General features: G+C 31.8%; 1 protein-coding gene across 3 annotated transcripts in view; it reads right to left on the minus strand.

The window, feature by feature from the left end:
• The window catches only part of LOC105155766 (protein DETOXIFICATION 21-like), a 14,249-nt gene that overhangs the window by 1,100 nt on the left and 458 nt on the right, over positions 1-12,691 (minus strand). For 2 of the 3 annotated variants that reach the window (XM_011071712.2, XM_011071713.2), the window contains exons 2-9: positions 12,280-12,557; positions 11,292-11,833; positions 11,112-11,198; positions 10,972-11,028; positions 10,664-10,902; positions 10,382-10,500; positions 10,011-10,097; positions 9,693-9,910 (exon numbers count right to left, since the gene is read on the minus strand). In XM_011071712.2, coding sequence (XP_011070014.1) covers positions 9,836-9,910; positions 10,011-10,097; positions 10,382-10,500; positions 10,664-10,902; positions 10,972-11,028; positions 11,112-11,198; positions 11,292-11,833; positions 12,280-12,531 — 1,458 coding nt within the window. In that variant the 5' untranslated portion in view covers positions 12,532-12,557 and the 3' untranslated portion in view covers positions 9,693-9,835. Of the gene's footprint in view, positions 1-9,692; positions 9,911-10,010; positions 10,098-10,381; positions 10,501-10,663; positions 10,903-10,971; positions 11,029-11,111; positions 11,199-11,291; positions 11,834-12,279; positions 12,558-12,691 lie in introns of those variants that run through there. The other variant, XM_020692001.1, reaches the window with a different exon arrangement.

Below are 12,691 nucleotides of genomic sequence, written 5' to 3' on the forward strand. Positions count from 1 at the left end.
GGAACAGAACAAGAAGTTAGCACTATGTTCACAATTGAGAATATTGCTGCTTTAGAATCCCCTTTCCCAAGTTCATTTGAGACCCGAACGCTGCAATATAAAGTTGGAACATCATGGATCGAGATCCAGTTTTGTTAGCTTTCATGGCCTATAAGACAACTGTAAGTACGAAAAGAATACCTTGCTGCGCCCATGAAACCAAGCGATATCATCATTTCCCAACCATTGATGCTAAGACTGAAGTAAGGAAAGGATTTTCAAGTTTTGTATAAACACAGGATGAGGAAATTAAAGAGAACAGAGAGAGTAGTACCAGATAGAAAGAGCATCAAGTTCAACCTCTGCGTTTTTCAAGTTTCCTGTCAAAAGAATCAGTATGGCATTGTACCAGAGTTCGAGACTGTCACCATAGAAAACAATAATTGAGGTTAACGAAAGACAATCCTCTGCCAGAAATCCATAGGTAATAGTTTCAAAAGCTATGTTTTCATGTTATTATCTCGTCGTAGACCTAAACAATTCGTAACTTTGCATGAAATGGGTAACAATATGAGTACCAAAAGATGCCAAGTTAATGAATTCATGGAACGGCATTTTAGCTGGATTAGGCCTTACCAGAGCATAGCACCAGACGATAAAGAAAGCTTGATAACCGGCCAAAGATCTTTGAAGGCTAAGGTTGTGAAACCCTTCCATGTTTCTTGACATCCTCCACAGACAACGAATACAAATTGCCCCACGTTTGGAAGCCAATATGCCAAAATTGTTGATATCAAAGCGCCTTTCAGACCGAATTTGTACTTAACTGTTAGAAGCCACGACAGGATAACGTGGAATGATAATGAAAACGCTGCCAAGTATGTGATGATCACGTTCTTGCTTTGTGCTTGTAAAAATATTTGGCAGCTGAATGATAGGATAAAGGAGTATATCACAGGAATGAACCAGAGAGCAATATTCCCCGCCACATCTGCAATAACTTCATCCTGTCCAAAAGCTTTTAAGATAGGGGCTGCAAAAATATAAATGGGCACTAGTAGAGTTGTGGTTACAATCAAAACAATCCATGATCGTTGCAGATATATCCCGAGCATGTGGTATTGTCGTGCTCCGTAGGCTTGCCCACATAGAGTTTCCAATCCACTCGCCGCTCCTAGCTTCAGGTTTGGAATCAGAAACTTCAGGTGAAAAGTTCACAATGTTTTACCTCATCAAAAGGCAACTTTCATGTTTCAAATTGACATGTTCTTGATCTTACCTATACCTTATAATCCACATTTTATAGTCTCTCTATCCGACAATCAAATCATAATACGTGCCCTTATTCCCGCACAAGAGATAGAACCATTTACTGTGAAACGTGAAATCTGACCCAACGTACACCTACGACCAATTATCACACATCAACTCTACAGTGAGCTGACAAATCTAGACTTACAGCTTCCCTAATGCATCTTTGTTAATCACACGAAATTATATTCCGAATCAAGTAAAAATTGTGTGTTCTTGCATTTGTTTTTCCTTATCATTTCTTCATCCGTTTCACAAACAGTCTTGCAATTTCCCAATCAGTTTGATGTGAAGAAATCAAATTCCAAGAACTACAAGAATGATAAACAGAGAAGGTATGAAGTAGTATACCAATAAACCATTGGCAAATCTTGCAAGAAGAGTGGCAATCAAAGCAAAAGCAGCCAGCTCTGTGGAGCCAATGTGGCCTATAAATGCTTGGCTGATGACATTTATACCGAACGTCGAGAATCGGGTGAAAATAGCTGGGCCAGCCACCACCCACATCTTCTTGTTCTCCATCCATATTTTACCCTTGAGATCCTCTTCTTTGCTCCCATTGTTCTCATCTTCTACTGCCCTCAACAGCTTCTCGTTTGTCTCACCTTCCATTTTACTGATCTCTCTATTCCGTGATACACAGCAGAAAGACAGAATCAATCATCACACCTAATACACGCACACATATACACAGATGATATCTCACTCACATGGAAAGAATTTTATATATAGAGAACTAAGAAGAGCAGCAGCAGAGTTCAGCCCTCCACTCTCCCTTTCTTGTTCCGTTGATTTTTCTCTCTTCTGTTGCTGATGAAATGTCGATGTCCCGTCTGGTTTCATGCACTAAGAAGCTGCATGTGTGTATATATATATACACTAACTTAGAAATTTTATCAACATAACAAAAATATTGGTATACGTTAACGATTGAAACACGTTGGATGGATGCATAATTTAAATTTTGATTGCATTCTTTTAATTGAATGAAAATTATAAAAAACAAAATAAATAATTTACCAAACTAATAAAGTGAATTAACTTCAATTATATATAAGTAGAAAATTATTATAAAATTACTTAATTAAAATATAGTAATTTGTAAAAGAAAGTATGATTAAAGGAATTTTAGGCAATCTACATTTTGACAGCACAGATTCTGTATCTAATGCTTACTTATTTTACACTATATTGTATCAGAAAAAAAAGATAGAAAATAAATAAATAACATGAAATTTTGAGTATTTAAAAATTGGTATGATAAAAAGGTATTCTATTATAATTTTAAAATCAATGTCTTTGGCTTTTCTTAGGAATAATGCCGCCGCTCTTTTATGAGATTCAACGTAATTGTACGTAAACCACTTGTGAGTTGAAAATGACATCTATTGTTTGAATTTCTTTTTGTTTACCAAATGGATTCATTCGTTAGTCAAAATTTAAAAAATTGTTGATATCGACAAAAAAATAAAAAGAAAATTCATATTTTCTCTTAATTGATTTATTACTGACTTGTTGCAGGTTAAATGAATTCTTGACCAAATTGCCTTTATACAGCTTCACATGCTAATGTATGTGAGGAGGTATATTTTCACACTTATAAAGATAGTTTGGTCATAAAATAATTGTTCGGTCTGAAACTAATCAGTAATAAGTCAATTGGGGTTAAATATAGATTTTCATTCAATTTTTTGACTATTATCAATAAATTTTGTGAATTTTTGACTAGAGGATTAATAAATTTGTTAGACGAAAATGAATAACAGGGTTACTATATATAATTTAACAAACCATATATTGTCTATGTGTGATTACACCACATCTCCCTTTTTCTTACTAGGCCTGTTCATTTCGTTTATAACCGAACTCTTTTCGATTTTTTTTCTTTTCGATTTTTTTTGGCTTTGAATCGAAAAACCTATTTATTTATAAAAAAAATATATAAATAATTTAGTATTATTTTTAATTTTGTCCAAAAGTACCTGTACAAAATTATCAAAATCTAAAAAATAAAATGTACAATGAATAAAATATTTACAAATGCAATTCAAAATTTCAAATAAAAAGAATACAATAACAATCCATTCTTTTAATCCAAAATCAAAATAAAAATTTAAATTCAAATTTTAATAGTACAATATTTAATATTCAAATAATATATAGTGACTAAATACATTTTGTCGTAATGGATTGAAATTGTAATGATAGAATTCATATGCACTATATTAAATATTTATTTACATAAATATTATCAAAATGTACAAAATTGTTAATTAAGCTAGTTATTAGATAATATGAACTAAAATAGCAGATTTTAAATATTTAAAAATGGAAGAATTGAAGATTGAGGAACGAGTTAGAAGAGAGAGATGAGAAAGAGTAAAGTTATAATTAATAAAATTAAAATATATAAAAAAATTAATTTTTCGATTCGATTCAGTCACCGAACAATGAAAAAAAAAAATCCGACCATTTAAAACCAAATATTTTATTTTTATAAAATCAAACCGAAATATGAAAACCCCTACTTCTTACCTTGCAAGAGCTATATTAATTAATAGGAAAATAGCATTTTTCATTTCATAACTTTAATTCGGTATACTTTTGATTTTATTGCTTACTAGGTTCTTGAAAATAGGCTTATAATCTAAAAAAATCTCATTTTCAGTTCTCTTGCTAATATCTATTAGAAAATTGATAAAAATAAATAAATAAATAATGGATTGTTCGCACTACCATTTCTCTCTACTTTAAAAAATAACGACCACGTGACATACAACACATTTTTTCCGGCAATTCTCTAATCTTTATAATCAATTTATAATCTTTTAGAGTTATTTTAATTTGTAATGGTGATTAAATAAAAAATGACATAAATATCTGATAATGAAAAGAAAAGTTAATTATCTAAAAATCTTTCCATGTGGAACTCTATTCAAATTATAAGCTTTTTCCTTTTTTCCTTTTTTGATGTCTTTATGTCAAATACTTTATGAAAGCTTTTCAGAGACTGTCTGACCTTTCTGTGACAGGTAATTTTATTTTATTTTTTTACAGCAAAAACATAAAAATAAAAAATAGTGATTTATGTGATATTTTAATTTTATATTTTAGTTTTTAGGTTGGATATATGTATTTGTGTATATTTGTGAAGATGGGATCTAAATAATAAGATGTTATTGTATATCATATATTAATTAATTGTAAGTGTGTACCATCATTTTAAATAAATTAAGACTAAAAATTTGAGTAATGTGAGAATTTTAAAGTATACCTCTTGACAATAAGGTGCTTTTTAAGGACAAATATTGGAGATTGGGGGCCAGGTGGATAATGTTGCGGACATTGTTGTGATTTGTGTTTAAAATTATATATTTAATAATTTCACACACAAAATATTAATATAATAATAAAATAAAGGATGTCTAGTTTTTTTCATGGAAAACTCGACATGAGAATAAATATGTCAAATTTTTTCTTTAAATTATGGGATCAAATTAAAACTCCTAAAGGTTTTAGCCCCTCTATCTTTGGGACTAAAAGTTTTTTTTTATAAAGACGCCGAAAAAAGGGCTCCTTTATCCCACATTCCACTAACAGCTGCTATTCCGACATCAGGGCAGAGCACCAGCTCTTCGTCTTCATCTAATAATTAGACATGGACAGGAGACCTTCCAGCACGCTTTATTCTGTAAAATACTTTTAAATTTGGGCAACGGGTTGATCCACTGTTGTAGATGAGAGAGTGGGCCACTTGCAATATCCTCTCAAAGGGTGTAATTATTATAAACGTATTGCTTTCGAGTTATTATTATTGAATAAAAAGTAGCAATTGATGAATGAAAAAACTAGACCTGTTATTAGTAATTTATACAGAATCATTACAAAAAAAAAAAAAAAAATAGAAGATTAACGACAAATAAAAATCAAGTGATAATTTTGATATTGTCACTAATTATGTATATTTAATGATAAGAATGTCTATTTTGTAACAATAATAAGTTTTATGATTTTAATAATTATTATATTTTGTAAAAATTGTTATTAGCAAGAATAAGTGACCAAACAAAATGTGAATAAGGTTGTCATTACATACAATTAGTGACACGTGTATAGTGATGACCTAATGATAATAAATAATAGTTGCTATTATATTGTGTTGTCTTAAGTTGTCATTATATACGTGTCACTTATTGTATTTAGTGACAATTTTATATAGAACTTTTGTCACTAATAATAATATAGTGACAAGATAAAAAGTATTGTCACTTAATATATATATATATATATATATACTTTTAGTGATAAATATAAACGGGATAATTACACTCCCGTTTGGATAGTTACATCTAGCATTCCTGAAGTTTACTTCTGTCTAACAAATAACTCCTTCTATTACTCAAAATTCACCGAATTGGCTGATTTTAGCAAAAAAAATTTATATTTACGCGGGTTGACTTATACCTAATTTATGCAGGTCAAATAAATCTTTTTATGATCAAATTACTCTCACACGTCTTTATGCATTGATGCATGGAGGGAAATCTTGCAGTTTCAGTCCCATATCATAGGCTCATTTCAATTTAGGCTCATTTGTTTCACTTTTCACACATAGCGTTCCATACATTTAAAATTCTCAATGTTAGTCCCACACGTGACTTTTCAATCCAATTTTTAATAAAAAAAGTCACGTGACCATTAGTGAGTATACTTCTTGGTCTGTTTTAGTGGGAAAAAATGACTTTATTAGGAAAAATGGAAGTTAGGGCTTACAACAATATTTTTGCACCCTAAAAATTAATTTTACAAGCTGTTGAGGGGCCCATGTCCATCAAGAGTAGAAGAAGTTAGGTAAATGAAAACCGCGCATGTTATTGTGGGACGAAGGCGTATTTGAGGACTTCATAGGCACACAAAAATCCAGGTAGAAGATTTTACTAGGGGGACATTATAGGTGAGTGTGATTATTTATGTAGAAAATCTAATGTTGTTATACTTAAGCTGCAATAAAAAAGTGAAGAGCATGGAAGAAGAAATCGAAAAGCTTCAAGTAGCTATTACAATGTTGAAATGGAGAGTGAAAATGTCGTTTTACGTATTGATGATGTTTTGAATATTTTTCTTGTTTAGTCGTTTGGGTTGAGATGTCTTCTCACTTCCTACACTCTTCCTTCGTACCGTAGACTACAATTATCTGTTCAATTTCTTTGATTTCTAATTTAATTTTGGGTGGGTTATATTTCAGGGTTCTTGATTTGGTGGAATTTGTGGCAAATTAGGACAAGGAAAATGTAATTATTGTTCCTTCAAGTCAATTATAGCATGCATGTGATGTTTACGTATGATTTTTAGCCCACCAATACAGCCTTTGTGGCCGTACTTAATTCACATGACTTTTTCATTAAAAATTGGACGGAAAAGTCGTGTGGGAATAACATTGATAATTTTTTTAAAATGTATTGGATGCAATGGGAGAAAAATGTAACAAACGTGACTAAATTGAAAATGAACCTATTATATGGAACAAAAAATATGATTTTCCTACATGTGATGAGGTATATATTTACCATTATAATGGTGGTTTAGCCAGAAAAAAATTATTTTACCTTAATAAGTTAGTAATAACTCAATCGAGGTTATATATCAACTTCATTCAATTTTTTTGTTATATCACAAATTAAGTGAATTTTAATTAATGCATAGACTTATTTGTTATACGGAAGCAAATCTCAGGGATGCCAGATGTAATTTTTCGGACCACGAGAGATCTATGTATAATTACACTGAACCTCAGGAGAGGCGAGGAGAGTTAATTATCTGAATATAAAATTATCACTTTATATTTTGTCAATAATATCATGTTTTCTTGTAGTGAATATTGAATTAGGCATAAAATCAAAAATTTATAATTTTTTTGCTGATATCAGCATTTTCCATTCAAACTCTAATAAAATGGGAGACTTTTAGAACGACGTGCAAGTATAATTTAAAGGTTTTTTTCAAGAAAAATATAATTTCATATTCTTAAAGAGAGGTCTCTATAAATGGTTATCCTGATTTTTAAATATAAAAGAAAAAACTTTATTCCAGAATTTATAAACCAATGGAAGTGTTTTATTTGGTATAAATAATGAAAACCTGCATTAAGAGGGCGTACCGCACTTCTGGAAGAAGTTATGGCAAGCAACAATATTGATGGGGAACCCAATTTTAATGCGAAATACCAAAAATATCCTCAATAAAGGATATTTTTGTCATTATGAGCTCGGGATTGGCGTATCCAGAGAAACGGGTTTGATAGCCCGAAATCCAGACCCATTTGGAGAAAGAAGATTTCAAAATATCGGGGACCGTCCGATCGAGAATGTCTACTCTTTAGATGAGGACACGTGGCTCAAACAACAATAACTACCTAGATCTTATAAATACTCCGACGTATCATCATTTGAGGTAACTGGCATTTAATTATATTCGACCTACTTAGTTACTGATCGCAAATTTTTCACTCGACCTTACTAATTTGAGCGTTGGAAGGTCTAAGTCGAGGACGCACTCGATGAGCCTCACGTACTTTCTTGTCCTCAGGATCCAGCATTATCTTGGTAGAGTACGTGGCTGTGAACGAGATCGTCGTGCAAGATCGCATACTTCGATTAAGATCTAATATATATATAAATAATTAATGTGAATGAGAAAAGAGAAAGCCAACTGCAACTTCTGAATTCCCACAGGTTATCAGCAGCTAGGAGGTATGAACAACAAAACATTTCAAATCCAATTAATAGTCCTAATGCCTTTAAATTATTTAAACAATGATAAATATATTCATTTTCAATAAAAAAGAAAAAATAATATTTTTACGTGATTAATTCGGTAGAAGAAATTTTTAAATACTTTAAGGTTGCATTTGGATTGAAGAATTTAAAATCATAAATTTTAAATTTTTCATATCAAATCCTTTGGATATGTTCGGATAATTTGAAATAGAAAGGATTTCAAATCCTTTCGTTTTAATTTTGAACTAAGTTTTGATGAATATGAATGGATTTTAAATACCTTTCAAATTGAGTTATTTGAAATCCTTTCTCCAAATCCTTCATTCAAATTCAAATCCGTCAATCCAAACACACCCTAAGAAAAATTTAATTTACAAGGGCCTATAAAATTTAAAATGAAATAATGGAAGTAATTTGTTCCCTGTTGTGAAAAGAAACTCATACACTTACTTAAAAGTGTTATAAGTATTTATAAGACAGTTCATTATTTCATAATTAATTATGTTAAAAGTAAAATTCAAGATGTATTGCAACATTTAAAAGAATTCAATTTTTTCATATTTATTTTGAAAAATTATAATGTAAAATTTAAGCCATTGAATTAAAATTTAAAATTTTGCAATCAGAATTTAATATGTTTGACGATAAATACTAATATCCTATATATTTATTATATTAATTAATTAGGAAAAATATTTCGGAGTACTTACTTGATTATTGTATAAGTTACTATTCAATAATGAATTTTTTATAATATTAAATAAATGTAGAAAAGCATACAAAAAAAATAATAAAAGTACTACAATTTCGAGAATCAATTATGAAGAATAAAAGTAGAATGGCCAAAATAAAGATAAAATATATTCATCATAAATCTAAGCCCAAATCGTCATTGCTTCAAAATAATAGAAAACATCAATGGGGTTCTAAAACAATATTAATGGTAAACTACAGGTACCAATTGTGTCATTCCAAGTACTTGGGGTACTAAAATGGCATTGATAAAAAAACTCCGACCAAAAAACATTTTACCCAGTATTTATATATATGTTTGAGGGGATAAATTATGGGTTATAATTGTTATTTTGAATTTTTTTTATAAATTATAATTATATATATTATAAATATATTTTAATAGTTATCAATTATATATATTATAAATTAAAAATAATTATATATTAATAAGCCTAATTTGATCGATTGACTAGAAAGAGTATTTTAGTCATTGGGGTAATTTTTTATATTAAAAATTTCATAGGGAGATTTTTTATATTTTTGATATATCACAGGGGGTCAAAATGGATTTAACCCAATTAAATTTATTGTGTCATCAATTTATGACTTATCAATTTAGTCTTGAAAAAAAAAAATGTTCTTTACTTTAAAATAAATTTAGCTAATAAGATGGAAGTAAATGGACACAAACAAAAGTTCAAGAAAGGAAATTGAAAATTTTATTATATTAATTCTTAAACAAATTCATAGTTATTACTAATTATGTTTTTCAAACAATCCAAAGTTTATAATTTATGAATTTTCATTGAATATATTTACAATAATTATTAAAATTTTAAATTCATTAAACTTAACCAATAAGATCTTTTCATTTATAAAGTACATATTAAATTTTAAAATAATATCTATTAATTTATGAAATACTTTATATTTTTGCTTAATTAAACTTATAAATTTTGTCGAGATAATAAGTATCACGTGCAACGCACGTGGTTCCTACTAATTAATTTAAAATATACATATGAATTCATTCATCAAGCTGCTCCGGAGGTACCATTAGGTTCAACTTCCACAAACCATCTTGTAACTCTTTTTCGAGCAATGCTAACCTATACAAGAGACACAAGAACAGATTCAAGAGATGAAACATCACATTTCCTTCAATGGATTTTCGAAAAAAATGGGGAGGATCAAAGTGATGTGAATTACCTGTTTTTCCCAATCTGTTTTTCGTGTTATTATGAGTAGAATGAAAGTTTGAATGAACATGCCGATCAACATTCCAATCCAGACACCCTGGAAAAGAATGCTTTGTTAGGCTTAGTTCATGGCAGATTCCATCAATGAATAATAATAAATTTATTGAGAATCAAAGACGTTAATGAGTTCTAATCGAGTCTAATATGAGTCAAGCTCGAGTAATTTACAGATATATTATCAGTTTTCTACTAATTGAGTTTCGGTCCAAGTTACATTTCAAATATTGTCCGTTTTCTTGGTTTGTTCTTTTCATAAAACCCGAGCTCAAATAAGCTTTTATTGGTCGATTGCAAATCAAATGTTATGTTTTTGGAACTTACCTCAACTTGTAATTTGATGACATAACCAAGCAAAACTCCAGTGGGAATTCCTATCAAGTAGTAGGAAGCAAGGTTCACATATACCACAACGCTCTGCCATCCAGCTCCAACAGCAACACCTGTTCATCAGATCGAAACTTCAAATCACGTATGCCTTAATTCAGTAAAACGACATTCCTTTCGACACATTTTAGGCTTGTGGACAGTGGAGGGCGTTTGATTATTTTATGAGAAGCAACAAGAGATACATCTGTCGGATAAATAACCAGATATAGGCCTCACCAGAAAGAACTGGCTGAACACTATTCAGAAGTATGGTGAACGCCAGAAGAGGGGACAAGTGACCGACTTCCACAGCCACATCATGATCCTTTGTGAATATATAAGCCAGACGTTCGCGGAAGAACAGAAAGAACACAAACAGCACGAACCCTAAGCCGAAAGAAGATAGCACTATATTGAGAATTGAGAACTTTGCGGCTTTAGAGTCCCCCTTTCCAAGCTCATTTGCGACACGAACGCTACAATGTAGAATAGAAGCCTTATGGATTGTGGCCTAAGATGGGAGAAAAGAACTATGACAAGTGTACCTTGCTGCAGCCATGAAACCGAGTGATAACATCATTTCCCAACCACTGATGTTAAGACTGCAATATATAGAGAAAGGATTTTCAAGTGTTGCATAACCGGAGGAGGAGGCGATTAAGCATAGAATCGGAAAGAGTAGTACCAGATAGATAGAGCACTAACTTCAACCTCGGCATTTTTCATGTTTCCGGTCAAAAGAATCAGTATGGCATTGTACCAGACCTCAAGACTGTCAACAAAGAAACAGAGAAACTTATGTAAGTAATCATCTCCTTTTCGACTTATAATACGATGATGACATGTTAATGTGCAGTAGCCTTACCAGACCATTGCACCAGAAGATAAAGAAAGCTTGACAACCGGCCAAAGATCTTTGAAGGCTAAGGTTGTGAAACCTTTCCATGTTTCTCGACATCCCCCAGAGATGACGAATATTAGTTGCCCCACGTTCGGAAGCCAGTATGCCAAGATTGTTGATATCATAGTGCCGGCTATACCGAAATTGTACTTGGTTGTTAGAAGCCATGAGAGGAACAAGTGGATCGATAACGAAAACACTGCCAAATATGCTATGATCATGTTCTTGCTCTGTGCTTGTAAATACATTTGGCAAGTAAACGATACAATAAAGGAGTATATCACAGGAATGAACCACAGAGCAATTGTCCCTGCCACTTCCGCAATATCTTCATCCTGTCCTAAAGCTTTTAAGATAGGGGCTGCAAAAATATAAACCGGCAATAGTAGAGTCGTGCACACAGTCAAAACAATCCATGATCTTTGGAGATATATCCCGAGCATGTGGTATTGTTTTGCTCCGTAGGCTTGCCCACATAGAGTTTCCAATCCACTGGCCAATCCTAGCTGCACATTCCAAGCAAAGATGTCAAGCGAAAAGTTCATAATGTTTTCCCTCGTGAAAAGGCAACTCCAAAGTTTCAAATGGAATCGCTCTTGGTTTCCTAGACATAATTATTAGTCTCCCCGCCCGCCAATCAAAACATTTCAAAGATTGTTGATTTGGAACTAAGCGGACTTTTTCTAGCACAAGAGTGAGTACCACTAGGCGCACGAGTATGGAGGCTAACCCAACATTAGGCCAAGACCAACTATTGCATCCTTTCTTTCCTCTCCACTTTTCGAGACGTCTCACAAACTATGTTACGATGTTCCAATACATAGATTTAGTGAAAACAAAATCTAACAACCCTATAGAGTCGTCGATCATTACATATACAATACATACATATATATGCAGCTACATCTGAAAAGAATACCAATAGACATAGTTGTAGAGCATCAAGTAGTACCAGTAAACCATTGGCAAATCTTGTAAGGAGAGTGAAAACAAGAGCATAGGCAGCCAGCTCTGTGGAACCAATGTGGCCTACAAATGCTTGGCTGATGACATTTATACCGAACGTTGAAAATCTGGTGAACATAGCAGGTCCAGCCACCACCCACATCTTCTTGTTCTCTACCCATATTTTGCTCTTCAAGTTCTCTTCCTCAATCTCATCTTCTGCTGCCCTCAACAGCTTCTCACTCCCATCACCTTCCATTTTCACTCACCTCTCCCACTTTCAATCTATTTTATGATAAAGGGCAGAAGATAGAATCAATATCAGACCTCAGAAATCAATCTTTTCACACACACACACACACAAAAGAACATAGTTTTAAAGAAATCAAGAACCAAAACTAATCAGAAAGTCTATGAAT

The sequence above is a fragment of the Sesamum indicum genome, linkage group LG2 (genome assembly GCF_000512975.1).
Source record: "Sesamum indicum cultivar Zhongzhi No. 13 linkage group LG2, S_indicum_v1.0, whole genome shotgun sequence".
Taxonomy (NCBI): domain Eukaryota; kingdom Viridiplantae; phylum Streptophyta; class Magnoliopsida; order Lamiales; family Pedaliaceae; genus Sesamum; species Sesamum indicum.